This window comes from Gadus macrocephalus, chromosome 5 (assembly GCF_031168955.1).
Source record: "Gadus macrocephalus chromosome 5, ASM3116895v1".
Classification (NCBI taxonomy): domain Eukaryota; kingdom Metazoa; phylum Chordata; class Actinopteri; order Gadiformes; family Gadidae; genus Gadus; species Gadus macrocephalus.
In genome coordinates, this window is record NC_082386.1 from 13647924 (window position 1) to 13675502 (window position 27579).

At 47.4% G+C, this 27579-nt stretch overlaps 3 protein-coding genes and 1 long non-coding RNA gene across 18 annotated transcripts; 2 read left to right on the forward strand and 2 right to left on the reverse strand.

The window, feature by feature from the left end:
• Nucleotides 1-78: 78 nt before the first annotated feature.
• Nucleotides 79-17972, reverse strand: LOC132458065 (sorting nexin-14-like). Of its 9 annotated transcripts, none has more exons than XM_060052530.1 (31): nucleotides 17715-17972; nucleotides 17435-17544; nucleotides 17221-17341; nucleotides 16979-17052; nucleotides 16623-16701; nucleotides 16296-16339; nucleotides 16108-16195; nucleotides 15940-16024; nucleotides 14823-14979; nucleotides 14432-14507; nucleotides 14095-14139; nucleotides 13603-13683; nucleotides 13397-13511; nucleotides 12866-13021; nucleotides 12011-12135; nucleotides 11462-11520; nucleotides 10904-10930; nucleotides 9999-10148; nucleotides 9012-9144; nucleotides 8088-8274; nucleotides 7792-7875; nucleotides 7274-7374; nucleotides 6862-6973; nucleotides 6598-6638; nucleotides 6356-6475; nucleotides 6084-6207; nucleotides 5502-5666; nucleotides 5095-5190; nucleotides 4907-4998; nucleotides 4484-4540; nucleotides 79-562 (listed from the first exon to the last, which is right to left on the reverse strand). In XM_060052530.1, exons 1-31 carry the CDS (start codon nucleotides 17811-17813, stop codon nucleotides 524-526), a joined length of 3042 nt encoding a protein of 1013 aa, XP_059908513.1. In that variant the 5' UTR covers nucleotides 17814-17972; the 3' UTR covers nucleotides 79-523. The 9 variants fall into 9 exon arrangements, with proteins under 9 accessions (XP_059908513.1, XP_059908521.1, XP_059908512.1 ...); XM_060052529.1 differs by lacking the exon at nucleotides 79-562 and adding an exon at nucleotides 2904-3291; XM_060052532.1 differs by lacking the exon at nucleotides 79-562 and adding an exon at nucleotides 2904-3291 and having other exon boundaries at nucleotides 17435-17593; nucleotides 17715-17831.
• LOC132458070 (uncharacterized) lies at nucleotides 617-2768 on the forward strand. The gene is made up of 4 exons (XM_060052551.1): nucleotides 617-1251; nucleotides 1635-1764; nucleotides 1944-2154; nucleotides 2260-2768. Exons 1-4 carry the CDS (start codon nucleotides 895-897, stop codon nucleotides 2453-2455), a joined length of 894 nt encoding a protein of 297 aa, XP_059908534.1. The 5' UTR covers nucleotides 617-894; the 3' UTR covers nucleotides 2456-2768.
• Nucleotides 17973-18476: 504 nt separating the features above from the next.
• On the reverse strand, nucleotides 18477-26990 carry LOC132458068 (heterogeneous nuclear ribonucleoprotein Q). 7 transcript variants are annotated; one of them, XM_060052549.1, is made up of 13 exons: nucleotides 26830-26990; nucleotides 25182-25341; nucleotides 24173-24291; nucleotides 23939-24046; nucleotides 23626-23739; nucleotides 23264-23440; nucleotides 22640-22775; nucleotides 21957-22162; nucleotides 21066-21215; nucleotides 20852-20973; nucleotides 20403-20767; nucleotides 20022-20057; nucleotides 18477-19908 (listed from the first exon to the last, which is right to left on the reverse strand). In XM_060052549.1, exons 2-13 carry the CDS (start codon nucleotides 25327-25329, stop codon nucleotides 19880-19882), a joined length of 1710 nt encoding a protein of 569 aa, XP_059908532.1. In that variant the 5' UTR covers nucleotides 25330-25341; nucleotides 26830-26990; the 3' UTR covers nucleotides 18477-19879. The 7 variants fall into 7 exon arrangements, with proteins under 7 accessions (XP_059908532.1, XP_059908526.1, XP_059908530.1 ...); XM_060052543.1 differs by having other exon boundaries at nucleotides 18477-19905; nucleotides 26830-26965; XM_060052547.1 differs by having other exon boundaries at nucleotides 18477-19905; nucleotides 20022-20074; nucleotides 26830-26965.
• LOC132458074 (uncharacterized) lies at nucleotides 22700-26946 on the forward strand. Its single transcript, XR_009525854.1, has 2 exons — nucleotides 22700-22825; nucleotides 23106-26946. It is a non-coding gene; the product is annotated as an uncharacterized LOC132458074 (long non-coding RNA).
• Nucleotides 26991-27579: the final 589 nt, after the last annotated feature.

Below are 27579 nucleotides of genomic sequence, written 5' to 3' on the forward strand. Positions count from 1 at the left end.
GGACAGGGTCACAGCAGCCTCTGGCAGTGTGATTTATCCAACTGCTTGTTAAGTAAGATAATCAGTAAAGACACTCAATAAACTGGAATCGTTTAATCAACTTCACGTTAGACATTGACAAATGTAAAAAAATAATGAGACGATTCAATCCCATGTATTGACTGTACAATAGGAACCATCCAAGAGAACCAGGTGCAGTAATAAATAAGGCAATAACCCGAAACCCGAACATATGTCTATGTAGGGTTGGGGTAGGCCTAGGTAGGGTTAGGGGCAGCCTATGGGGGGTAAGGGTAGGCCTATGTAGGCCTGCTCTAATCAGCTATCTCCACATGTATTTATTTACACAACATTGCACATGCAACAATAAATATGAATCAATAAATAATAACCATGGCCGTTTCCCCCCTAGACAGAACAGAGTCTCGTGTACAGTACCCTTGGTTTCAATAGCGGCACAGCGCTGCCCTCCTCCTATACAGTATTCTTGGTTTCCATAGCGATTCAGCGCCGCTCTCCTCCTCTACATCCAAGGAGGAGCCCCCCCCTCCTTCTGAACCGGCTGTGGTGAAAACAAACACAGGGGTTAGAGAAGTTCACAGAAGCACACACCCTTCTGTTCTTAAAGGCCGTGGTGCAGGTTTTATTTTCCAACGAATTTGCGCAATCTGCTTGTTGGTAATAAAATATTTAAATTGTATCCATTGTAATTGATGTTGTTGGGTATCACAAAACGTAATTGAATACGAAAAAGTAGTTAATATTTCAGCGGTTTGCGATTGATACTGATTTCTCCCAGAATACATTACATGACGTCACGTTGGGGAGACGACAGAAAAAAGGGTCGGACGGATAGCATAGCATAGCATAGGTATGTAGGTAGGCAGATTTAGAATGGTGAACAACTGTGTTTGTGCTGGGTGTAATTACTCCGCCAAAACAGGACACAGGGTCCATGGCTTTCCGAAGGACAAGGCAACTCGCAGACAGTGGGTACATTTTGTTCGCGTTAGGCGGGCAGATTTTTCCTTTCCCTCGGTCACAAAGAACTCCAAGATCTGCAGCGCGCATTTCACGGAGGAGGATTACGACCAAGGGGATGTCAGGATGGTATCTCTCGGGTTGAAGAGGCTGGCACAGCTTGTTCCGACCGCCGTGCCTTCTGTGCACACGCACCTCTCTGCCTGCCCTGCCCCGAGACCGAGAAGCACCAAGATCGGTGGCGCCAGACGCAAGCGAGAGCTGGCTACGGTAAGCCTCATGCTAATGTTTACAAGCTGCGCGTTGGCTAGCCCTGTACTACCGTATTCCCTTTAACTCCGCCTCCACTACAGTCATGACTCATGATCAGTCTGACTTTAGAAAAGCACATTTCGTGATTGATGAATATGAACCAAAACAAAATTGTCCTGAAGTAAATGTCCAAAAGCTTTTCATATCTAACTAGAAATCGCCATGGCTAGTGTTTTGATCACTGGTGCGCGCGCGCGTGCGTGTGCGCGCGTGTGTGTTTGTGTGATTTAGTTGATTGATTTTATTCCCCTTTAGCTGATGGAAAGTTACTATTACGGTCCTCTTTCATATGTAATTAAACGTGACCGTGTCGCTGACGCTTTTGAATTTATTTGCGCAAGATGTTGACAGATGCCTCACTGCGTGAGACCGCGGACAGTGTCAGTGGTGCTACGGTAGAGGACCCCTTGCCCTCCTCCACTTGTGACACTGGGTCACAGTGTACTTTGAAGCCCCTTGGAGGGTCTCACGGTAAATCTTTTATTTTTTGTGGTTGATATGCAGTCTAAAACATACGTTGCCAAATTCTATGCATGCAGGACATTTCCATACACATTGATAAAATGAATAAATATCCTACACCAAAACATAACTGCTTAGGTTTGCCATGATTTTCACATGTTTGGGTGTGTTTATTGCCTCTGCCACAGATTTTGAAGTGAACCTGAAGCCCAAGATGGTCAGCATGGGGACCCAGACGACCTTCAGCACACAAACTTTCCCCCCCCTCACTAGTCCTGACCAAACGGATGGAGAAGATAATCACTCTGTCATCAGTGATACATCATGGGTACCAGGAGACCAGATGTCTGAGGAGGTGTTGTGTGAGGAGCCATCTCTAACTTGTGACCCCCACCAAAAGTGAGATAATTTAAAGCCAACATGGACCAACTTAGAATTTTCGTTTTTGTGTATCTGTTGTAGTTTGACTGACGCCCCCCCCCCCCCCCCTCTTTTTTGTTACAGTGGTGTCGACAAATTCATTGTTTGCCAAGAGGAGCTCATGGCCCGGTTTGCCATCTGTCCGGTCTGTTCTGAGAAGTCAGATAGTACAATCGGGCAGCAGGAAGGAGCATTTGTTAGAATGGAGCAAGTAGGGTTTTGTTTACACAGCAGGCCATATCTAATTAGAAAATCAGAACATCTTATTAAAACCGAATAGCCCTGAATGCCTGCTCACAAGTGATCAGTGCATCCTCCAATCCACATTAGTTGCTATAACAGTCTAATATCTTGTGGATTTATATTGGCTAGCTTGGTTGGTGATTTTTCAAATTTGTCTTTCCAGTTAATTTACAATGTATGTACCAGGCTTGCTTTAATCTGTGGGTTTAAGATGCCATCATATTTGAGTGTTATACACTACTAGTCATGTGTGTTTTATAAATATCTAGGTCTGTGCATGTGGCTACCAGCGTTTCTGGCAAAACCAGCCGATCCTACACAGGAATATGCCAATTAAATACTTAATTTTATTCATGTTGTACGGTTTTTGTTCTTCATCCAAACGAGGCCATTGAAAGCCATGATAGGTCTGGTCACCACTCTGAAATTGTTGCCTGATGCCTGAAACCAGACAGGATTGTAGAGGCTTCCTTATATGCAGGCCAAGAAATCAGCGTATAGCCTGCCTGTACGCAGTGTAACGGTATTGCCTAGGGATAAGTAGGTTGGAAACTTAATTGTATTCGTTTTTTTCATGCATGTTTATTGTCTATGCAACACATCTCTAGTCGCCGGTAAAGTAAACATGAACAATTAACATACTCGTGTGTGCTGGCTTGAAGGGGACCATGACCCTGCTTGAAATGTGTGTATGCTATCTTCAGCACAAACGGATTCAGGCAGCATGCCTCAAATCCTTGATGCTGAGTGATGCACGTCACATCTTCTGGACGTGGGCTGAGCTCCCCGACCAGCGACCAAAACGCCCTCACTTCCCTACTGCACAAGCTCTCCACCACAGTTTCCATGGGACGCTACCACCCACACAAACACCTGCCAAACACAGCGACACAGACACACTTACTACTCTCCCTCTCTTGGTAAGCGGTACCCTGACGGTGTCAATGACAATGAATCACGAGTAGTAGTTACCGAAAATAATCACACTGAAATCATGACCAGCCTACTCGGTGGCGACTACCGGTACGTTGCAACAACACTTTCACCGGGTAAAAGCTTAGAAATAAACACTAGGCAAAGATGTTGTTACTGGAGCTAGTAGGCTACCATCAAAACGTGGGATAACTAATCGTTTACAACGTCGGGGGAAAGATTTAATTAGGGATTATCTGGGGGGGGGATTTCACAGTTGTCCTTATTGTATGCACTGCTGTTCATAGACTAGCTCCAGCGCTCGTTCCTGCGTTGCTAATTGATAGGAACTCACCTGGACACCTCACCAACTCTCCACCCATTCTCCTCTGACCATGAATTTAATTGGCTTTGACAGCCATCAGTCCTCGGCAATTCCTCATTCGCCCTCTCTCGTTTAATAGGCTCGAAATTATACGGCTGCGGGCCATCATAAGTGTCATTTGTTGTTCTTGCCACCTCTTCCTCATCCCAGTTAGACACCATAGTTCTAGTCCTAGGCTGAGGCTACCTTCCACTACGTCTCCCCAACGTGACGTCATCGCCGAATGGCGTTAGAAAACACCCATTACTGCCAAAAACGCCAAAAACTGGACTTTAACACTATTTTGGTGACATTTTATGAATGATATACATATTTTGAGTCCTTTATGTACCCATTAATCCAAACATCCGGTTAACCTGCACGTAGGGCTTTAAGAGGAGAAAACGGGCAAAGAACCAGGAGCTGAAACTCTCAGATAAGGGATGGAGCGAGGACTGGGCCCAATGGTCAATACCAAGACCATTGGGCCCAGTCCCACCTTAAAGCCAAGCAGCAACATTTGGTCCGAAGTCCTTTGTACTTTCTATACTAGGAGGTTCTCTTTCTCTTCCTATGATTCCTACCCTCTACAGGGCAACATGAGGTAATTGCTACCTGTGGGCAGTAGAGTTAGCTGAGGGGTTTGGACAAGCACCAGCCTGCCTGCGTCCTGCTTCATTAGTGAACCCGTGTTCCAACACAAGGAGGTGTGCGTGTTCAGGACGTGGGATGTAAACAACGGGACACCGGGGACCACAATGTCACATGCCTCCTTTATTTAGCTCTTACCTTGTTGAGTTCAGGAAACAGTTCCAGAATGGCGATATCCAGCAGCACATACGTCAGCTGAGGGAGGGAAATACATATTTAGTGACTTTTCAGAGCACCTGCAACCACATCTTGAGGTCTATTTGGCTCCTGATCCGTAGCTGTGGGGGTCTAGGTGTTGAGCTAGTTCACCAGTTTGTTAAGGGCTCATCTGTTTGTTTAGGACCGGCTCACCTGTTTGTTTAGGGCTCACCTGTTTGTTTAGGGCTCACCTGTTTGTTTAGGACCGGCTCACCTGTTTGTTTAGGACCGGCTCACCTGTTTGTTTAGGACCGGCTCACCTGTTAGTTTAGGACCGGCTCACCTATTTGTTTAGGGCTCACCTGTTTGTTTAGGGCTCACCTGTTTGCTTAGGACCGGCTCACCTGTTTCTTTAGGGCTCACCTGTTTGTTTAGGACGGGCTGCTGCAGTCCGTCGTACAGCAGACGCACCCCGTTGTACTTGGCTTCCTCTCCGATGCATTTGGTAAAGAAATCTAAGAGACGATGAAAAGAAGAGCGGCAATGAACACAAAGAGCAGAATGTGTTTATTAGTCAGGAGTTCCGGTGCTTCTGAGGAAGGAACGCTCACCTGGGATGAAGAGCATCATCTCCTCAAAGGCCTGCTTGGACCGCATCTTCTTGTCCTGAGCAGGCCTGGGCTGGCTGGCCTCACAGAAAACCGAATCTATGGAGAGGAGGCCGTGGGGTTAGACAGTAAAGAGGTTGTGGTGTTAGACAGGGATTCACTAGGAGCTAGAGAAGAGGCGGTTGGGTTAGACAGTGGTTCACTCAGAGCAGACTGCAAAACCACCGATGCGGAGGAGCTAGCCTTAGCCGAGGTGCTCGTTCTCTCTGGTCGAGTTGACTTTCTTAGTTTTGAAAAAAAAAAAGTGTAGAACTGGTGAAGATAGCTTAAGGTCGTCTTTCAAAGCTCTGGTGGGATGTTGCTCCTCATTAGTTCTTAATGTGTGACCCAGGCCTGTGCTTGAGGCGTACCTCTGAGCAGTGTGATGAGGGAGACCAGCGGCTGCTCCTGCACCACGCGGCCCAGCCGGGCCCCCAGCCAGTGGTCCACATACGCCTCCAGCGTGTTCTTCACCAGGATTCGACCGCCCATCAGCAGGTGGTGCAGCCAATCAGGGATGTGGAACACCACACGCCCTGAAGTGGGAGGTAAGCCAATGAGGAACGAGAGAACAACGACGTACATGTGGGCCAATGAGCAACGAGAAAAACAAAACCATGACGGACATGTGGACCAATGAGCAGAGAGGACCAGGGGGTACATGTGGACCAATGAGCAGAGAGAACCAGGGCGTAAATGTGGACCAATGAGAGAACAGAACCACAACGTACATGTAGACCAAGGCCTGAGTGAACCTGGATATACATGTGGACCAATGAGCAAAGGGCTCCTCTGATGTCAGCTCACCATCAGAGCCCAGTGTTGCTGTGAGTTTCCTTCTTTTAATTATCATCTATTCTATAAGTACCATTTGTAGCATTCCTCTATTGCTAGTTTGATACTGATGAACTGCGACTGATTGGGACAGCAGCGTCCCAGGACACGGTGCGTACCTACATACATGAGGTAGTCATACACGCCCTCCACCGTGATCATCTCCATGAAGTAGTTCTGGTTGTGTCTCTTCTCCGCCGCCTCCGAGCGACTGGCGTTGTTCTTGAAGACGTCGGTGAACAGCTGGTTCAGAGGGAAGAAGATCAGCACACAACAAATCCTTCATAATGACGAGAATCTGAGTTTAAAAAACAGTTACGGTAGTCACGTTACTTTCTGTCTGTGGGGTTAGAGGAGTCATAATCCCACCATGCAGAAGAAGCAGCCCTACCTTCTTGTCGTTCTCGGAGGTGGGGCTGAGGATGGTGAGCTCTGGTCGGCTGGGTTTGGGTTTGGGAGCTTCACAGGAGTTGAAGAAGGCCTGGATGAAGGGCTCCAGGTGCTGCCCCTTCTACAGTGCCACGCCACAGCAGGGGTAAAGAGGGTTGGCATACGGAAGGATGTTCATCTACAGAGAACACTATGCCAACTGGTTAAAGTGTGCAAAAAAGTATTTCTGGGACAATCACTTACCTCCTTTATCAGCTTGCTTGGCACTGACTTTATGATTTTACCTGTGAGACATAAACCGTGTCGCACAGTGAGATACATCTTTCACCTCATCAATCCCCTTCTGACACATTCCCTGTACTACGGTGTACTGGGTTGTACTGGGATGTACTAGGGTGCAATGGGGTGTACTGGGGTGTTCAAGGGGGGGTCTAGGTTGCTCTAGGGTGCGCTAGGAGTTTACACCGAGGTGTTGACACCCAGACTCAAACCCTGTCCATACGGTACCCAGGTTGACGTCCGGTAACATCTTGTCCAGGAACTGGGACTCCATGCTGTGAGGGGAAAGGAAGTCGGCCAGCAGCTGGCTGTTGATCAGCTCCGGGTGCTGCAGGAGCTTCTGTGAGAGGGGGGGGGGCACACCAGAACCAGATGTTGTTGGTGCTTTCACCCAAAGGGTCTCGGCAAACCGTGCGTACATCCTCAGCATGGGGGCCCCCAGCTCATGCACTACCCGAGCTCAGCAGGACCATCGTTTAGTTTATTCTTGGTTTCTCTTCTTGTGAACATCGTTGGTCAGAGGTGTTTGGTGCCCGCTGAATGCTTGTTTCCCTCCCTGCTAGGCCCCCGCCTGAAGCAGCGCTCTGTCAGGCTGAAGAGGGGGCATCCCATAATGTTCACGTTCTACTGAAGGTCAAACCTGAAGATACTCCTGGAAGTCCTCCCGCTTGGAGGTGAGGAACTCGTAGTTCTTGGGGCCGATGATCCTCTTGGAGGGCAGCGTGGCATCGGGGAACGACCCTGTGAGGGGGTTGTGGGGAGGGGGGGCAGGCCGGTCAGACGACTATGAGGAACATCCTGTATCTGCTGAGCACTTCCATACAACTGAGGATATATTTAAACGATTTTAAATAGAATATAATAAATTATCATATATAGTTGCATCAAGATCCTTTCTTCACATACGTACTCTCCATTAGTATTAAGAGGCTTAATGGTCTTATCCTAATTAACTACTAAGTAACTAACAGACATTATGTGGCTACAACTAGCAATCACCAACTCACCACTCACTTAACAGTGGAGACATTAAAAGTGATCAGCTATATATCTATATATATCATAAATATATAGATATATATCCATCTATACATACATATATACGCTTTCATCCTGGGGCAGATACTAAACCTGTTCTTCAGAGAGGAAGAGACCCACCGTGGAACTCTGTGAGCTTGGACTCCAGAACGTAGAACTCCAGATACCTCCTGTACACAGACCAGCTCTCTGTCTCATGGCCCACTGCGCGCGCACACACACACACACACACACACACACACACACACACACACACACACACACACACACACACACACACACACACACACACACACACACACACACACACACACACACACACACACACATTATTTCCAACTGCAGTCAAGAATACCAGAAAATATAGTTCAGCATAGCAGTCACCCAGCCAGCCACCCAACCCCCCGCCCCCTCACCGGCCTTGCGGTCGCTGCGCTCCACGTCGATGCAGAACACGGGCACCCGCTCGCGCTTGACCTCGTCTTCGTAGAAGTCCACGTAGGGGATGCTGAGGCTCCAGGCCGACAGGTTCCGGGGGGTGCTGGGCGTGGTGACCGCCTCCACGGGGGAGTCGTCCTCCAGCACCATCATGGCCTCCTCCACCTGCAGGGTGGAGAAGAAGAAGAGTCAAAGTGACTGATTAAGATTAATCCTTTTAATAATTATTAAAGATAGGGTAGGGCTATTAATAATTAAAGATAGGGTAGGACCATGAATAATTAAAGATAGGGTAGGATTATGAATAATTAAAGATAGGGTAGGGCAATTAATAATTAAAGATCGGGTAGGGCTATTAATAATTAAAGATCGGGTAGGGCTATTAATAATTAAAGATATTGTAGGGCTATTAATAATTAAAGATAGGGTAACGCAATTAATAATCAAAGATAGGGTACGGCTATTAATAATTTAAAATAGGGTTGGGCGATTAAGAAATAAAAGATAGGGTAGGGCGATTGATAATCAAAGGTAGGGCTATGAATAATTAAAGCTAGGGTAGGGCTAAGGATAGACTTCTCTGTATCTTACTTAGCATTGCCACCTTGTGGTAACCTGTAGCAATTTCCAAAAGAAAACTCGTTTTTATCTGTGAAAGATGCGATAGGTATATAAAGGTTTTAAATAGAAAAGATTCATACTGGGAATGAAATACAATTGTATTAAAGCAGAGCCATCTCTATAATCACAGATGTGCAAAACACATTTTTTATCTCAAATCCTATAACAATGGCCTTGGTCAGCTGAAAGAAGAGAGGAGAAGGCTGTACCATGTCGCCCCCCCCCCCCCCCCTCCACTCCATCGGGCCCTAGGGTACGTAGCAGAGAGGAGTGGGCCCTACCATGTCTTCCTCCCCCTCCACAGGGCCGTAGGAGGGCAGCATGGCCCCCTCCATCGTGGTGCTCTTGAACACTCCTTTGATCTTGCTGCCGATCTTGCTGATTCCAAACGACTCGCCCCGTTTGGACGTGTTCCTGCGGGGGGGGGGACAGGGGGGGTCAGTCCTCCGGCACCCCAGGAGGTATCCAGACAGGTCCGAAGCAACAGGAGGGAGACGAGGGGGGGGGGGGGGATTCAAAGGCCGATCCGACGGAGGGGAGGAGGGAGGAAAGGAAACGGGGGAGGGATTAAGGAAGTGAGGGGAGAGATTCGGGAGGGGAGGGAGGGAGGGGAGGGGCCACGGTGCAGGTGTTGTTGCTGTGCGGGGGTTCTGAGGAAGTAAAGCCAAACAGGGCGTCCGGCCAATCGTAGGGTTGCAACGAGCCAACAGCACATCACAGGCGGCGAGAGGGAGCCAGCAGACCGACGGGAGACACGAGGGATGGGGGACCCAGAGCGCGTCATTTGAGCACAAAGTGTTCAAAGTGAGAGCGTGATGGTTGGTTTCATGTCACTTCTGGCATTTATTGGAGGAAAATCCAACAAGCTCAACCCAGCAAAAGTTACCATCGTGCCGAGCAAAGGCACGTCCTCCGGCGACATACAAACCAACTGGACTGTAGAAGAGGAACATGACAGCATGGACAAAGAACAGGAGACAGCAGCTTCCATGCACAGGTGGTCCGTGCAGACAGAAGGGGTGAGGGGACAGGGGCCTTGTGGAGGGGACACAGGACAGGAGGACGGGGACCGGTCAGAGAGACATGGAGACATGGAGGGACAAAGACATGGAGACATGGAGGGACAGAGACATGGAGGGACAGAGACATGAAGACAAGGAGGGACGGAGACATAGAGATATGGAGGGACAAAGACATGAAGACATGGATGGACGGAGCGATGGAGGGACGGACCTCGTAGCGGTGGCAGCACCACGACCTGGACTTACTTGGGGGAGGTGTGGCGGTGGGTGAGTGGGCCGTATGGGGAGGTGGTGAAGGTGGCATGGAGGGGGTTGAGTGATGCGGGGGACGAGCTGCCAGAGGCGGTGAAAAGAGAGGAGGAGAAGGAGGGGGACTCGGGGCTCCAGTCCCAGGAGCTACGAGGAGGAAACGATGAGCACCTCCCACCAGCCCAGAGACAGAGAGACGCAGGGACGCACAGACAGACATAGGGACGCACAGAGAGAATGAGAGACATAGAGAGCATGAGAGATGTAGAGCATGAGAGACATGGGGACACACAAACAGACACACGGACAGACAGAAAGACACAGAGAGCATGATGGACATAGACCATGAGAGACATACGGACAGACATACAGAGAGCATGAGAGACAAAGGGACTCACAGAGAGGGTCAAAGAGTGTGTGACACAGACAGACAGGGAGAGAGAGAGACAGTCAGAAAGAGAGAGGGAGAGACAACCACAGGTCATATGGAGGGCAGAATGATGTGAGGAGAGTGATGGACGGTCCCAGAAGCCGTCTGTAGCGGGAGTGAGGCGCAGGGAGGGGAGATGATCAGGGGAAGAACGGATCTGGCTCGTGGTTAGAGGATGGAAACAGAATAAAGCTAACATATTGATTGTCTATCGGCCACCTCCAGAGCCTACACTTCATTACAGACCCCCAAATAGTCAGCATTATGCATCACACACATTAAGAACTCCCTGATTTCCCAAGAAACCAACATATTGCGAATGGCAATACGATCCGACTGCAGGCCGGCGTGATGGCATGATTGGGGTCAGAGGGTTAGGGTTAGACGGTCTGTCCCAGCGTGCAGAGCGGCAGCAGCGAAGATAACCAGTGGATTTGTTTTCCTCCCCAAACTGAGGCTGTGAGCTACTTACCGGATGTCATCCAGACTGAGGCTATTTCTGAAATAATATGACAGGGTTAGTGGCATTAAGACCACAGCCCCGAGGTGATGATGAAACACTGCAATCACCGTCATAGTGTGTGTGTGTGTGTGTGTGTGTGTGTGTGTGTGTGTGTGTGTGTGTGTGTGTGTGTGTGTGTGTGTGTGTGTGTGTGTGTGGTAATATTATGATATCTATCAAACTAAATGGGTTCAGAAGAGTTGATTTAAAGTTCTGTATCATGGGCTAACGCAGTGTTACTGTTAAGACTTGATCTATATACCCCCCCCCACACAAACACACACACACACACACAAACACACACGCTCATCCGTGAGTTGGGTTAGGAGTTTGTTACGTACTGTTGGGTTACGATCGAGTTTGTTACGTACTGTTGAGTTAGGAGTTTGCTATATTACCCACACACACACACACACACACACACACACACACACACACACACACACACACACACACACACACACACACACACACACACACACACACACACACACACACACACACACACACACACACACACACACACACCTGCTCATCCGCGAGTTCCTGGCTGGAGACTCCGCTCCTCTGAGAAGCTGCCGGAAGTACTGCAGAAACATGGGAGATTATTATGATATAATAGAATATTAATTATCAATATATTTATTTCATTCTATTATTATTTGATTATTATCATCATAGCCATGGATCTGTAGGGCACAAGACAAAGAACACTAAGAGAAAAGACAATCACAAAAACAAAATCACTATCCACTTAATTATTAACGATTTCAATTATAGCTGCTACAGTGCTTCCTCAGTACTGCTCCTGCTGCTGCCCTCTAAGCCCTGTGCTTAGAGGGCAGCAGCAGGAGCGATTCAAACTGTGTTCCACTAACACCATCTACCTTAGCTCCATTTACCTGAGTCGCTGCTGACCCCCCTCCCGAAACCAAAAATGTAACGGCTATGAATACAGGAGTCCTGTAATGGTTTAAGACTCGTCATCTGAACGGCGCACTGAGACCCAACAATATTGATATTTAATAGAGTAAGTGATCAACTGATTACTAAGACTCTTGTTCAATAAATGCTGACCTCGTCACTATGACAGAACATGGGCGTGAACACGTTCTCCAGGAGAGACAGGACGTGCTCGTAGGCCTCAAACAAACACCTCATGGTCTGTAGCTTCACCACCTCTCCGTATGGGCCTTCTGCAACTGGGGGACGAGCACACTGCATTATTAATTCAATATTAAATATTCCTCACTTTTGGGGGGGGAAAAATGAATTCCAACATAAATTATGACTTAATATTATTCATGGGTGAGGGCCTGAATGATTGATGTGGAACAGTTGGGTTAGGAGTTGGTTACAGACTGTTGGGTTAGGAGTTTGTTACATACTGTTAGGTTAGGAGTTTGAAACATACTGTTGGGTTAGGAGTTGATACATACTGTTGGGTTAGGAGTTTGTTACATACTGTTGGTTAGGAGTTTGTTACATACTGTTGGGTTAGGAGTTTGTTACACACTGCAGGGTTAGGATGGAGTTTGTTACATACTGTTAGGTTAGGAGTTTGTTACATACTGCGGGGTTAGGAGTTTGATACATACTGTTGGTTAAGAGGGAGTTTGTTACATACTGTTGGGTAAGGAGTTGACACATACTGTTGGGTAAGGAGTTGATACATACTGTTGGTTAAGAGGGAGTTTGTTACATACTGTTGGGTAAGGAGTTGATACATACTGTTGGTTAGGAGGGAGTTTGTTACATACTGTTGGTTAAGAGGGAGTTTGTTACATACTGTTGGGTTAGGAGTTGATACATACTGTTGGTTAGGAGGGAGTTTGTTACATACTGTTGGGTTAGGAGGGAGTTTGTTAAATACTGTTGGGTTAGCAGGGAGGTTTTATTTACATACTGTTGGGTTAGGAGCTTGTTACATACTGTTGCGTATCTCCTCCACGATGAAGGAGTGGAAGCGGATCTTGTCCAGGCTCTCCTCCAGGCAGTAGGTTGTGTAGATCTTCCTCACCTCCTCGTGCAGCAGCACCTTCTGAGCGTCTGTCAGCTCGGGGCTCAGGATCTGATCGTTGAACTCCTCTGGAAGGTCCAGAGAAGAGATCAGATGTAAGAAACCAGAGGGTTCCCTCTAACCCTAGGGTTAGGGTAAGCCCTCTAACCCAGCCTGGACCATCAACATACATGGATACACAAATGACTTAAATAAATTGACATAAAGTACATCTTTATGCACACAGCAGGAGCAGTAACAGTGTAAATGCAAGAGGCTATTGCCAGATAATGCAGATCATTGAAAGATACGCTATTGACAATTCTACATCAGTGGCCAAATGATGAATCGAATGACGTCCGTCATGAACACCACCGCTTTATGCATGTGCACCTTGCCCAGGTTCATGCTCTTCATCCAAGCTTGACCTTCTACTGGTGGATGGGGTGAAGGTTTGGATTTACCGACAGTGAGGCAGAACTGCAGAACGTGGACGGCCCCCTCCTGCTTCAGGAAGTTCATGAAGCGGAACAGGAGGTCCTGCTGCTCCCGGATCTCCTTCAGCTCCAGCTTCAGAACCTGCAGCATCATACAGGAGATACAGATGATTCCGCTGGTACCTCCGGGGTGGACCGCCCTGGTGGGTTTATTGTGGGTGACAGGTTCTCACCGAGGACTTCTTGTTGCGTGGGTCGGAGTAGCGTTGCAGGAAAGGAACCAGAGCTGATGTTGGTTCTGTAGGCTCTGCGGGCTGAGGAAACACACGCTGTTCTCAAGACAATAACCAGATAAACACCTTCTGATCACCTTCTGATCAACTTCTCAAGACAATAACCAGATAAACATACGCTGATCCCCTTCTGATCACATTCTGAAGACAATAACCAGATAAACAAACGCTTATCACCTTCTCAGATGTGCTGATCACCCTCTCACAACCATAACCAGATAAGCAGAGGCCTTTAAATGTGCATAGTGCAAATCATACATCTCTGTAAATTGATTGCAATCTGCCCAATGGGAAATGATAAAACATAAAAACTTTTTTGACAAATGCAAGAAAGATAATGACATTCTATGTAGATATTTTTCAATATATCACATCAAAGTAGCATCAAAATGCACAGAATGCTTACACTTATATCTGAGTGCACACACTTACGGGAGAGTTGTCGATTAACAGCAAGATTAAATGATTCACTGTGTCCTAAAGAGGATCAAAGGAGAAGTCATTGATTAGTCAGACATGGCTTCCTTCATAGTCACATGGTATGAAGGAGTGCTATAATAATAAATCATATCATGATTATGATAATAAATCTATCATATCATAATCATGCAACACTCGTGAGCAACTACACACAAAACAAGAGGGTCTGATAATAATCAACTTGGAACTTTGAATCGTTTCTGGAAATACATGCCAATGCTTGGATGCACCACACAGATAACTAGGACTACATGGGTGCCATGCAGATAGGGTTCTGTGTGTGACTCACGGGATCAGCCAAATAGTCCATGGAAGGAAGGAACACAGAACCAGCCAGCACTTCCCTTATCAGGAGGGTGAGAGATCTGACGAGAACACAAAGTTAGACGAAGGAACCGAAAAAACTCTGCAAGCTTGTCTCATTTCTCCTAAAGGATGGCGTGAATGTAGTTAATTGGGCACATTCTAAAACATTTGCGCACAGTACAGAATATAAAACATGCTTAGACACCACTGAAGCGTTGCAGCCATAGCAATGCTTTCTCTAAACGATGCCACCCCTTCCGACAAATCCTGCCTTCTGTCTCCTCACCCTCACCATCACCCAGACACGCTTTCACCCTTTGAGGAGCTCATTCTAGCGGCGGTCGCGGAGCAGCCAATCAGAGAGCCCGACGTACCTGCAGTCCAGCGCCTTGGGGGGCAGGATGTAGGGGAAGAGGATCTCTGTGAGGTTCCTGAGGTACAGCAGCTCGTCCCGGCGGCTGCGGAGTGCCATGTGGAGGTCCGGGCCGTACTCCTCCAGCGCCGCCTGCTGCAGGAACTCAGCGTTCTTCACTGGGAGGAGCAGCGGGGGAGAAGGGGAGGAGCAGGAGAGGAGCAGGGCGTTAGGAAGGGGAGCAAGGAGTGAGGAGGGGAGCAAGAGAGAAGGAGGGCGTTAGGAGGGGGGCAGGAGGGCGTTAGGAGGGGAGTAAGAGAGGAGGAGGGCGTTAGGAGGGGAGGAGGAGGGGAGGAGGAGGGCGTTAGGAGGGGAGGAGGAGGGGAGGAGGAGGGCGTTAGGAGGGGAGGAGGAGGGAGTTAGGAGGGGAGGAGGAGGGCGTTAGGAGGGGAGGAGGAGGGGAGGAGGAGGGCGTTAGGAGGGGAGGAGGAGGGCGTTAGGAGGGGAGGAGGAGGGCATTAGGAGGGGAGGAGGAGGGCGTTAGGAGGGGAGGAGGAGGGCATTAGGAGGGGAGGAGGAGGGCGTTAGGAGGGGGGCAGGAGGGCATTAGGAGGGGAGGAGGGGAGGAGGAGGGGAGGAGGAGGGCGTTAGGAGGGGAGGAGGGGAGGAGGAGGAGGGCGTTAGGAGGGGAGGAGGAGGGCGTTAGGAGGGGAGGAGGAGGGCGTTAGGAGGGCGTTAGGAGGGGAGGAGGGGAGGAGGGCAGCAGGGCGTTAGGCAGTATTAAGCGAGCTGCAGTGTACCGGCACTCCTTTGGGGCGATAGCAAGTCAAGGGCCGTGCTCCAAAAACAGAAATGATTGAAAGGATCCCTACAGAAAAAAACTATTTCTTTCTTTCGTCTTTCAACGGATGTCTATCTGTTTGAACCCAGAACATTTTGGCCTGTGAGTCCAGCACCACAACTACTCCACTATCCTCTACCTCAACCAGAGGAGATGGCTGGGCTCCCTCAGGCATCAGTGTCCTGCAGTACCTTCTGGCTGGCCCGGCTGATGACCTTTAGTGTCCTCGTTACCTTTTGCCTGGCCCTCTTCCCAACCGGAGGAGAGTGGCTCCCTCAGGCTTTAGTGTCCTCAGTACCTTTCTGCCTGGCCTTGCTAATGACCTCGATGTGCTTCATGGAGACCTTCAGCAGCTTGCGTGTGATCAGGGCAGCCACGTCCACCTGAGACAGAAACATCCCGACGTCATGTTAGGACGGACCTGTCTGATATTGGTATTGCTTGTGGTTGTTACTGTTATCAACACCTTCTGGGTTCGGCGGACCAACACGGCGGCAAAGAAACGCAGCGTCACGCGCAGCTGGTCCACGAAGGCCTCGTCGTCTGTGATGTCTCTGGACAGAGGGAGCGTCATGGCCACCACATGCTGGCTTCATTGAGACGGTCATGTCTGACGTGTTAAATAGAGCACTAGACCAAAGAGACAGTGGTTACCTGTACCAGGGATATACAAAGTTCTCCAGAACCAGTTCCAGAATCTAGAACAAATGAAAGAAAAGAAACAACTTTAGTCAAAGTCAAAGTCAGCTTTATTGTGAAATCCAAAATATGTACCAGACAAGTGCAATAAGGAGAAAAGGAGAAAATAAAAGAAAATAAGTAATATTTGAAATAAATAAATTCTAAATGGTGCAAAATAATTCTGAAGAGTGCAAAGGTAAGGCGAAACAAAACGGTATACATATAATAAAGTTAAAAATAGAAGATGTGATATAAAATATAGAAATTAAAACAGTAGGAGATGTATTATTCATACTGGACCTCTGAAAGGGAGACGTCCACCTTGGAGGGGACCTGCAGGTCCAGCCAGGGCTGGTAGTTCTCCAGCAGCAGAGTGGGTCTGTGGATCAGCAGCAGAAGAAACATCCGGTCTGTCATGAGCTCCAAACTCTGGTCATCATAATATCAGGACTTTCCACTGAAAAAGCTGAGCTACCGCTGTGTTAGGGGCATCCCCTGCGTATCAGGCTTAACTCAGTAGGTACAAGTACACCCCAACATCCTGTCCTGCCATTTAAGGAGAACTTAAACACCCAAATAACTCCCAGGTGAAAACCCTTGATGAATAGGGTTGGGGTCAGGGTCAGGTTTGGGTCAGGGTCAGGGAGGTCACTCACCTGTGCCTTTTGCATTTGATTTTTCCACACACAGCACAACTGTGACCCAGGGGGAAGAGCTCCTGTTGGTACGACTAGTCAGAGAGAAAGAACATCACCAGCCAGTATGTCAAGCTACAACAAAGACTTAGCATAATCAGAAGCAGTTCACCGTTACAGTGGCATAAACCCGTGTTTCCAACCTCACAACCGCATCTCCTACGCGGCCTAGCAGACAGACCTTCTGACCCTCTCAGGCGTACCTTGATTTTTGGCCTAATGGACGTAAGGACGTTGGGCAGAAGCGACTCGGGTCCCAGAGAACAGTAAAACGTCACCACTCCAGCCAGAAACGACCAAAACACCATTAGTATGTGAAGATATCTGCGTATAGAAATACAAAGATATATTTGCTGCGTAGAACCAGTGTTCAGACAGTTACATCTACGGCTTGGATCAGGATACGTTAGACCGGACCTGTTCAGCAGGACTGTTGACAGTAGCAGGATCACCAGCAGAAAGCAAAACACCGGGTATTGACGGGCCAGCTCTCGGACTGCTTCCAGCCGAACCCCGTTCCTCATCTTCTGCAGATAAACTCGGATGAACCCCATGCTTTCACCGCACAGATGTGCACTACTGTTAGTAAAAGACCGCAAGGTGGAGAACGCGGTTAGAACGGATAGCTCTTACTAAAGCGTACAAAAATGCATTTTCATTCAAAAATACATCACGTTAAAGATCAGATGCGACTTACCATCTGTGTTTTGTTGTTGTCTCTGCACGATATGATTTGTATTGCAGACATGCGCGGTGGCTGCGGCAGGCGCGGAGTAACGACGCACGGCGGCCGCATGACGACGCGGCGATGGACAGGTCAGTGGTTCAAAGAAGACTATTTCACATTAAGTTGTTCTTTTTATTATCATCTGTGCATTACCGGTGCCATGTGTATTTGTTTCTATTTGAATGGTCGCTGATCGGGAGCAAGCAGACCATGCGTGCTGATCTTCAGCCATGATGTCATCTCCCCCCCAGTTCGGGCGCAGCCCTATCATTTACAAAGCGCTCAGACTATATCAATATCGAGTGGCTCCCCTGATGTACCGAGGTACATAAAGAATTGCAGGCTGCATGACATTTAATGTATCAATGTATCGCAAAGGGCCTGATATCCGGTGCAGAACATTATTGGTTCATCATCAGTGCTGCAACCATAAGCCTTCAAAAAAAGGTTCCTTTATTTTGTATTTATTTAATAAATGAACCACAATTGTGATTAGACCGCAGAAATTATAGTGAAAAGGCAGAGTAATTAGATCAAAACATATGGCCTGTGGATCAGTCTGGCCTAGTCTGGTCAAGACAAACTGGACCAGAGCCTGGACCACCAGAGTCTTGACCAGTCAAGATTAGAGTCTAAACTTAAGTCAAAACTAGAGTCTGACAGGTTGGAGATCAACATCCTGGTGACTTCTTTATGTTCAGGAAGATGTCATTCCAAACAGTACGACACAGATAGAAATCAAAAACTTTATTACAAAAATAAGTTACACTCACCTCCATTTTACAGTATAAAACAATTTATTTGCAGGAATGCAAAAAACGTTGTTGGCCACCAACAATAGTTTAAAACTGCTAACATCTTTTTTTCAAAAGGTGGTTGTAATGATTTTATTGAAGAGGGAGTTAACTGTATACAAAACCGGGGATTGAATAGCACTGTTTCCTTTTTGCTATACCTGGAAATAGAAATCATTCTCTGCAGTATCCCTTCTCCCACGGCGTGACGCTGATCCCCCGCACCAGGACACTAACAATAGGCACACATTTCGCGATGGCGGGGCAATATGGCAATTAGTATTCATTCAAGAGAACCTTGAAAATAAATATGAGTGACTCGCGGTGGTCAGGTGTGATCTGAGATCTTACATGATTGGGACGATTACTGGGTTATGGAGTTGTCTGACATTATTCTGTTGCTTCATTGGTATTAATATAAAACAAATCCACTAGAATAGTGGTTCCAAAGGGACACTGCAGGGCGTATTAAAACAAAGTTGGATGCCCCCTGTGGTGTTGAAGCCTTTACAAAAGTAACTTTTTTTTTCCTTTTTCGAAAAACTATACACCAGTAACTACATACTCTGAGCGCCACTGCTGCCGCTCAGCTCAAAATAGGATGGAAGCAGGGCTGGTTCTGACTCATCTGATGAGATTGTTTTGCATGCCCAGTTTGACTGTTTGCAGTGTCAGAGCCGCAGCTAAAACGCCTATATTACATTAAGTACTTTTTTTTGTTTTGCGCTGCTGCTCTTGTGCATATTTTGTAGGGTGAAAACGAGCCCTGCTTCCATCAATATAGTTTCCCTATTTACAGCACAGGCCGGGTAGTGAGGTAGTCAACCAACCCTTAAAGACGAGCTCTGAAAAGAACAACTTTCCTGGAATGCCTGACTTATCCAGCCAGGTGGGTACGCCCTAAAGACCTGCAAACGTTCCTCCAAACATCCAAACCATTAAGATTAACAGGATATTCAGACAATTAGCACAAAAATATACAATAGCATCAAGCTCCTTTGAGCCACTTCAAACCTAAGAAACTTAAAAGTGCAAATTCTTCAATAATTATTTAAAAATGGCATGTTCTGGGGCGGGGAGAGGGGCGATTGTTGGGGCAATACATGGAGCATGGTATGGAGCTAGGGGCTAGGAACAAGGTGGGGCAACCATTCATTATCCTCCGGCATTTTCTTTTCCAGGTGGCAGTTAGAGGGGGGGGGGGGGGGGGGGGCTAGGAGATGCTTCTTCAGTAAGGCTGGAATATCGTTGGATCTTTTCGTTGAAGTTTGTTTTTCTATCAACATCCATTGCAGCTTACGGTGTAACCCCACACAGCAAGTCCGTCTCCACGTGGACAGGTCAGGACCGGCCGCGCCCCCGCTTCCCTGCTGGAACCAATCAGAAGACGGATCACATGAGACACATCACCCCGTCACTCACCATGGGATGATTCAATGGAGATGGAAAGCTGTTATTAGTACTGGTTCCCCCCAGAACACACCTTGTGGCAGCGCTGGAGGCCTGAGTGTGTCTAGCTCTGAAAGAAGACACCCCCTGTCAGGGTTTAGGGCATAAGGACCGTTTCAGAAGTCAAGCAGTCCAAATTTTATTCAACACCAATATTACTCGTCTTCAGGGGCAACATAATTGATTACAAATGCTGAACTTTAAAGCGGTTTTGGCCTATGTCCCAATCTTTGGACAGAAGCCACAACCTATGGACCCCTTCAGTCCTTTCACTTCTGCAGCCCTCTCATAGGAAGACGATTAAGGTAAAGCTAATGTTGCCGTAGCAACAGAACAATATAAGTGGATGGGAGAGCCTCCTTTACCTCAGAGTCTCCAGTTCATCCTCCTCCTCATACCCTCACTGTGAGCTCACCTCTGCTGGTCCCAGGACCTCCTCGCTGGGAGAAGCTGGCCCTGCCCCTGGGCGTGGCTCCGCCGCGGCCTCGAGTCTGGCTGGTGCCTCCGCGTACTGCTCCTCCGCCTCCTCCACCTCCCCCGCCGCTTCCTCCTCCTCCACGGCCCCCCCTTCCTCTCCCGCTCACTTGGTAGTCGTCGTAGCCGTAGTAGGGGTCGTCGTAGCCGCCCCGGTAGTTGTGGTAGTCGTATCCGTAGTAATCATAGTAGTCTTCGTAGCCGTAATAGTCTGGAGGGTAGGAGTAGCCGCCACGGCCCCCCCGGCCCCGGCCTCTGGTGGGCGGCGGCATGTGTGGGGGCCCGTAGTAATAGTAATCGTCATACCTAGGAGAGAGGCACACAGTGGTTAGAGATCCACCCGGCTGAGAGATTAAACAGGGCCTGGCCCAAAGCGCAGTTTATCCTTACATTTGTGTTTTGGCTGCTTGTCGGAGCGCTTTGCGCTCTTTCCTCTTCTGGTCGGGGGGCTTGGCGAAGACGATCTCTATGTGTTCCCCCTCCAGGTCCTTTCCATTGAGGTCAGCCAGAGCCTGTCAGAGCATGACGGAGCGAGAGAGTTGGAGACGGTCCTGAATGGCTGCAGAACCCTTTAGACGGAGACTGAACGTTTGAAACCCCTTACCTTCACTGCGCCGTCCCTCTCCTCAAAGTGAATGAAGGCGTAGTCTTTCAACTTCTTCACCCTCTCCAGCTTGCCAAATTGACTGAAGGTGCTTTCCAGGATCTCCTCTGTTACTGTACTGGCTAGGTTCCTCACAAACAGAACCTTCACCTGGAAGAAATCATTCAAAAAGGTTAGTGATGAAGGCTGTCAATTTAGCCAAATACATACCGCTACAACTCTGATTACATTATAGTATATCAAGTGTACTGAAATCGAATGTCTCATATTGTGAGCGTTTATACTGCGTGACTGGCTCACCCACGGTCAACCTTAGCTTAATTCATCCTAACCTACCCCACAGGACTTTACCATAGCCTACCCCATCCTACAGGACTATACCATAGCCTACTCCATCCTACCCCACCCTACAGGACTATACCATAGCCTACTCCATCCTACCCCACCCTACAGGACTATACCATAGCCTACTCCATCCTACGCCACCCTACAGGACTATACCATAGCCTACTCCATCCTACCCCACCCCACAGGACTTTACCATAGCCTACTCCATCCTACCCCACCCCACAGGACTTTACCATAGCCTACTCCATCCTACCCCACCCCACAGGACTTTACCATAGCCTACTCCATCCTACCCCACCCCACAGGACTTTACCATAGCCTACTCCATCCTACCCCACAGGACTCAACCTTAGCCTAATGCATCCTTTCCTACCCCCCAGGACTTTACCTTAGCCTAATGCACCTTACCCCAGAGGACTTTACCTTGGCCAAGTGCATCCTACCCCACTCCACAGGACTTTACCATAGCCTACTGTCTCCTACCCCACCCAACAGGACTTTACCAAAGCCTACTGTCTCCTACACCACCCAACAGGAGCTCACCTTGGCCATGACCTCCGGGTCGGGGTCTTCGATGGGGTCGGCCCACTCCACCGTGACCACGTTGCCCCACACCTTCACCTTGCCGCTCATAAGGCGGCGGCGGGCCTGGGCCGCTGTCTTGTGGTCCTCGTACTCCAGGAAGCAGAAGCCGCGGTTCTTCTTCTTGTCGTCTGGCTGGTGATACAGGATGACGTCGTTTAGGCCCTCTGTGAAAAGGAGAGATTCAGGGATATGTTTACCAGGATTTATCACAGGGGATGATTTGCTTATGTTAGCATACGCCAACCGACAATTTCCCTTGCAGAAAGGATTGCCTAATAATTATATTTCATATGATCAGCAAATGATAACAATGTTAACATGCAAGATAAAACCCATCAAATGACAGGTCTGAAGTAAAGAGAAAATAAATTCTAGATGCCAATTGACACAAGCCTTTGTCCAGTCAGATCTTAGCGGTAAACCGTCACAGCGACCGAAGTCCCTCGGTGATACATAAATGAGGTCATCATTTGGACACAGTTAAGGTACTGGCAACTCAATTAATTACCCACTCAATGATAGAATGACTAATTTAACTCCTTAAACTGGGTCATCAAGACAAGTAGCCAAACAATTGGATGATTTAAATATTTTGTTGCACTTGTTTAATCTCGTGGGCAAAAACCACGACCTGGACCTACCTGTGACTTTTGCAAATTCCTCCACAATCTGCTCTTTTGTTTTACTCTTGGGGATGGACCCCACAAACAGTCTATTATTGGCCACAGAGATGCAGACACCGATGTGTTTTCCTGGTCGAATTTCATTGTTGTTGCACTGTAAAAGATTGGAAACCACAAGAATAAACAGGCCACCGGCGTAAGATGGTGAGTTGGTTATGATTCCATGTTAGCATCATCACGACGTGCCAGAGATCGCGTACGAGTATTGTTTAGCAGGACTTATCACAGAGGATGGATCTGCTTATTTTAGCATACCCAAACCGACAATTTCCCGTGCTGAAAGGATTGCCTAATAATTCTATTTTTTTATGATCAGCAAATGATAACGATGTTAGCATGCAAAATAAAACTTGTCAAATGACAGGTCTGAAGTAAAGAGAAAAACAGTCTAGATGCCAATTGACACAAGTCTTTGTCCATTCAGATCTTAGCGGTAAACCGTCACAGCGACCGAAGTCCCTCGGTGATACATTAATGAGGTCATCATTTGGACACAAAGAACATTGAATGTACTGGCATCTCAATGAAATACCCACTTAATCTGGTGGTACAGGGATGTGAGACGGGCCAGAGATGACGTACCAGTTTAACGGCCTCCTGTGCAGCGTCTTTAGTGCAGAACGTGACGAAGGCGTAGCCTCGGTTCAGGCCGCTGAGAGGGTCCATCATCAGGCGAAGGTCCCAGATAGGACCAGCCTTCTCGAACAGCGGGACCAGCTCGTCTTCAAACAGGTCTCTGGGGATCTTGCCAACGAATATCTGCCAAGTGGAAAGAGATACGATTCAAATCAGAGGAAGAGTTGTGACCCACGCTGTGGTTGTACTGGTGTGTGTCCTGTCAGGTCTTAGCGGTTAGTCATCATTGTAACCAAGGTTACTACAGAGTAGACATGGTCATCATTTGGACACCAGGTAGAGTAGGCGGTGATCAGAGAGGGCCGTACCTCTGTACCGATGGTGGGCTGAACCCCGGAGTGGGCCGACTCTGGGGGGGGGCCCCCATACTTCCTCTGGCCTGTGGTCACATCGAGTGTGTAGCCAGTCCTCTGCAGCAGGGCCTGTCAACACCATGGAGGGGTTTAAACGCAGTGAGACTGCCGCTCTTCAGGGAGAGCGGTTTAAATATAGGCGTACACCAAGTGGATGGTCAGCAGTGTTTGTGCTTGACTGCAATGTTGCTTTGATACTTGCTACTACCCAAATATATTCCAACAGTCAAGTAACAATAAAGGTTTCCAGGGTTCAATGTGGACTCACTTTGATTTTGGCCTCATCTGGTCCTTTATTGGAGTCTGACACTTTGGTCCCTTGTTTCTCTCGCTGTCTGTACGTCTTCATAACTCCACAAAGAAAGGCACTTTTGTTCTTCAAAGGAACCAGAATAATGTATACCATCAGAACAACACTTCCACCATCTCACGTTGTGCTGAAGAATGCAACCCCAGCTTATTAGGATCCTCCAATAGGATGTTATGACCAGTGTCATCATACCTGAACATGTGAGAGGTCGCTCTCCTTGAACTGCAGCAGGACTTGCAGAGCTCCGTCCTCGTTGAACTCCTTCAGGGCCTCGATCGCCCGGTCATCCAGGTCACTGTGTGACACCAGTCCTGTTGGCAGCCGAACGCACAACGTACACAACAAGCAGCTGACAATTAAAACCCAATGGAGCTGCAGTGCCTTTCTATGATCAGGATTTTAGGCCAACTTGATAATGCAGTAGGCTTTTATGCTGTGATGGACCGTTAACCCATTATAATTCTGAATTTCTGGTCTAATGGAGAAATGTTTAGAAGGCAGGCTGTACTTTATTCCCTAAGCAGTATTTTTCGCCCCACTAATCATAACAGATGTGAGCGTGAAACATGATACGCATGTTCCCTCTATGGTGTGGCTCACGCTCTTAATCAGTCTGCCAGCATTTGGGTCTACAGAGGCGCCATCACCTGTCCCAAACTGCCACCAAGCAGACAGCTGCTGCTGCTATTGTTTCTGATTTGTCCCCATCTGGTTGAAATAGCAAGGCAAAGTGATTTCCCACCATTACACCTAAGTCCTGAAATGACCCCTGGATTGCTACTGAAACTCCTCCCTCTTGTGAGTGTGTATATCTTACAAACGTGAGTAGGGCAAAGTACACCATGTAACCATATGCAGGTGATATTTTAACTGTCTTTTTAGAGACATATTTAAATGGTGATTAGGGCCAGGTTAATATTAATCCATCCAATTGAACACTATTGTTACTCCTGAGAATAAGAATAAAGTGTTATTACAGTGAGAGGAACAACTTAAGTGATTTACAATGCAACTTCACTAGAAAGTGTATAATTAACAAAGTGTAGCACTGCAGTACCCATTTTGGTAAGAAACCACAAAAAGTTGCTTTAAAATAACCAATTCCCACATTCAAAAAGGCAAAGAAGATAACAGCACATGCAAAAGTTTGCATCAATAAAATGCAAGTATATGAATATACAGAGACATTCATTTGTCTTACCTGCTATGTAAATTTCATCTAGTTTTTCAGCAACTTTCTGTGGTAAACCAGCTTCTAATAAAGTCTGGAAGTGCTCAGAATGGGTAACTGCAGCAGAGGTGTCCATTGGTTCTTCTGGACCATTTCCATTAATATGTTCTGTGGCCATGTCTCCAGAAATCTGTGTAAAGGCAATGAGCCAAATGAATGCGTGATCGTGGTAACATGTGGATGTTGTGTGGACAAACGGCTTGTACATGGGGAGGGGAGGGGGGGCAAGATCATGTATTTAGTGAATTATATTTGCAATAAATAAACTTGGCTTGAGTACGATTATGCAACAGAGACCAATTTCAGGCAGTAAATCAAACCTGACCCAAATATGTATAGAGCACAAAAAAAAGGTTAGACTTTGTCTTTGTCCTCAAAACTACAATAACACTGCATAACTCAGATCTTGAAGCTATACAAAACTAATGGCAATTTCAGAGTGCATTAATTGTCAATACACTTCTGAAAGTTGGCAATACCAGTTGAATATTTGTGAATACGGGAATCTCATTTGTTTCAAAGTTCGTGCATGCAGAACCAAGTGGCTGTTGCAGCGGTCCAGTGTATTCTCCAAAGTACATGTTAGCTCTGCTGCTGCCTCCAGCAGGCTAGATGCTCATCCACGTGTTCCTTCAGCGGCTGAGCCCCAGCTTCCGGTGGCTGACCAGTGAACAAGCATGTATCGTATAGCATACTGTACCAAAACTGACAACAAATCTAACTTGAAATCATATGAACTGGAACGGTGAATCTATAACTAAAGTTTTTATTTTACGCTTCCGTTACAAAATTAAGACATGATGCAAGTTGCTACTATTTATCATTGTTTGTCTGTTTCTGGACTGAGGGCCAATAAGCACATTAAAGTGATTCCTTATCGATCTAAGTTACTGCACATGCTTTCCGTGTGTAGCGAAACATCTTCCACGATGGTCGAATAACATTTTAATGCAGCCCCCTATATAAAGACAGACCCGGCCACCTTAACAACCCATCCGTGCATCGAGACGTACTAATATTATTGCATATAGCAGCAGGCTTCAGTCAGAGGGAGGGGCTGGTTAACACGTTGGTGCTAGCTAGCTAGTCTGCACGGCTAAAGCTACTGTTGCCTCCTCTTTGGTTAGAAGTACAATAACAAAGCTCATCCATTGTCGTTCGTTGGAAGTTGGTCGAAATAAATATTATATCCTAGTGTATCCATGTGCACACGTTAAACAAACAATGAACCATAAAAAGCAGCACCACACAGGAAGCTTGTTTTCAGCAGCTAATGATAGCCACCGTGACAATGAGCCGATCTGTCAGACGGGCTAGCTCCACTTAGCATCTTCGCTAGCTCATCTGCTCAGCATTATATCAAGTCCTTCCTCAAACGCAATGTAGCAATGTTAACGTATCGATAGCTAAACCAAGCCGTACACCGTGGCCGTCCTCTCGGGGGCCCGCTAAGGCAGAGCTAGCTGCGGGTCCGCAGCGTGCCGCCGGAGGGAGAGTCCATTTTCAAAACGCCGGCTGGAGAACTCAGCCAGTTCACATTGTTTCAAACACCAGCACCGCGCACACTTCAGGAAACCAACTATTCAACATTCATACGACTAATTGACATGTGCCATACCTGCCGATGGATCACCAAATTGTGTTGTGTTGATAATTTCGGAAGATAAATGTGATAATAAAAAGAGAAAAGTGTAAAACTCCCGGCACTGGTCCGGCTCCAGTCATTCACTCTTGAGGATGTAAAATGGCTGCCACGTTCACGCCGCGAGTTTTGTCTCGTCGACGGGGTTTCTGGGACCCCGGTGCACGGGCTGGCCCTGTGCTCTACTGTACAGCGATACCGCGTGGTCCGCTGTAGAGTCTGAACTGGGAATGAGAGGGAATGAAGTAAATGAGGTTGTTTCTACAAGTTAATATGTATTAGAGGCTGTTTCCACAAATAATTATGAATTAGAGGCCATTTCCACAAATGAATATGAATTAGAGGCTATTTCCACAAATATGAATTTGTGGCTATATGCACATTTAAATGAATAAGAGGCTGTCTCCACAAGGAAATATGAGGCTGTTTCCATAGTGAATAGGAATTAGAGGCTGTTTCCACAAGTACATATGAATTAGAGGCTGTTTCTACAAGTATTTATGAATTTGAGGATATGCACAAATGGATATGAATAATAGGCTGTTTCCACAAGCGAATATGAATTAGAGGCTTTTTCCACAAGTGAATATGAATTAGAGGCTGTTTCCAGAAGTAAATATGAATTAGAGTCTATATCCACAAGTGAATATGAATTAGAGGCTGTTTCCACAAGTAAATATGAATTAGAGGCTGTTTCCACATGTATATATGAACTTGAGGCTATAT

What these genes read in the sequence shown, in the direction of transcription:
- LOC132458065 (XM_060052529.1), bottom strand. Translation starts at nt 17,813, where the DNA reads ATGCGGCCGCCGTGCGTCGTTACTCCGCGCCTGCCGCAGCCACCGCGC. An exon ending in TGGTCCGCCGAACCCAGAAG is followed by an intron (nt 16,025 to 16,107) that starts GTGTTGATAACA and finishes TTTCTGTCTCAG; the next exon opens with GTGGACGTGGCTGCCCTGAT. An exon ending in ACTTCCAGGAGTATCTTCAG is followed by an intron (nt 6,974 to 7,273) that starts GTTTGACCTTCA and finishes CCCCTCTCACAG; the next exon opens with AAGCTCCTGCAGCACCCGGA.
- LOC132458070 (XM_060052551.1), top strand. Translation starts at nt 895, where the DNA reads ATGGTGAACAACTGTGTTTGTGCTGGGTGTAATTACTCCGCCAAAACA. An exon ending in GCAAGCGAGAGCTGGCTACG is followed by an intron (nt 1,252 to 1,634) that starts GTAAGCCTCATG and finishes TATTTGCGCAAG; the next exon opens with ATGTTGACAGATGCCTCACT. An exon ending in ACTTGTGACCCCCACCAAAA is followed by an intron (nt 2,155 to 2,259) that starts GTGAGATAATTT and finishes TTTTTGTTACAG; the next exon opens with TGGTGTCGACAAATTCATTG.
- LOC132458068 (XM_060052549.1), bottom strand. Translation starts at nt 25,329, where the DNA reads ATGGCCACAGAACATATTAATGGAAATGGTCCAGAAGAACCAATGGAC. An exon ending in AGATGAAATTTACATAGCAG is followed by an intron (nt 24,292 to 25,181) that starts GTAAGACAAATG and finishes GGCTGCCAACAG; the next exon opens with GACTGGTGTCACACAGTGAC. An exon ending in AGGTCCTGGGACCAGCAGAG is followed by an intron (nt 20,058 to 20,402) that starts GTGAGCTCACAG and finishes GTCTTCTTTCAG; the next exon opens with AGCTAGACACACTCAGGCCT.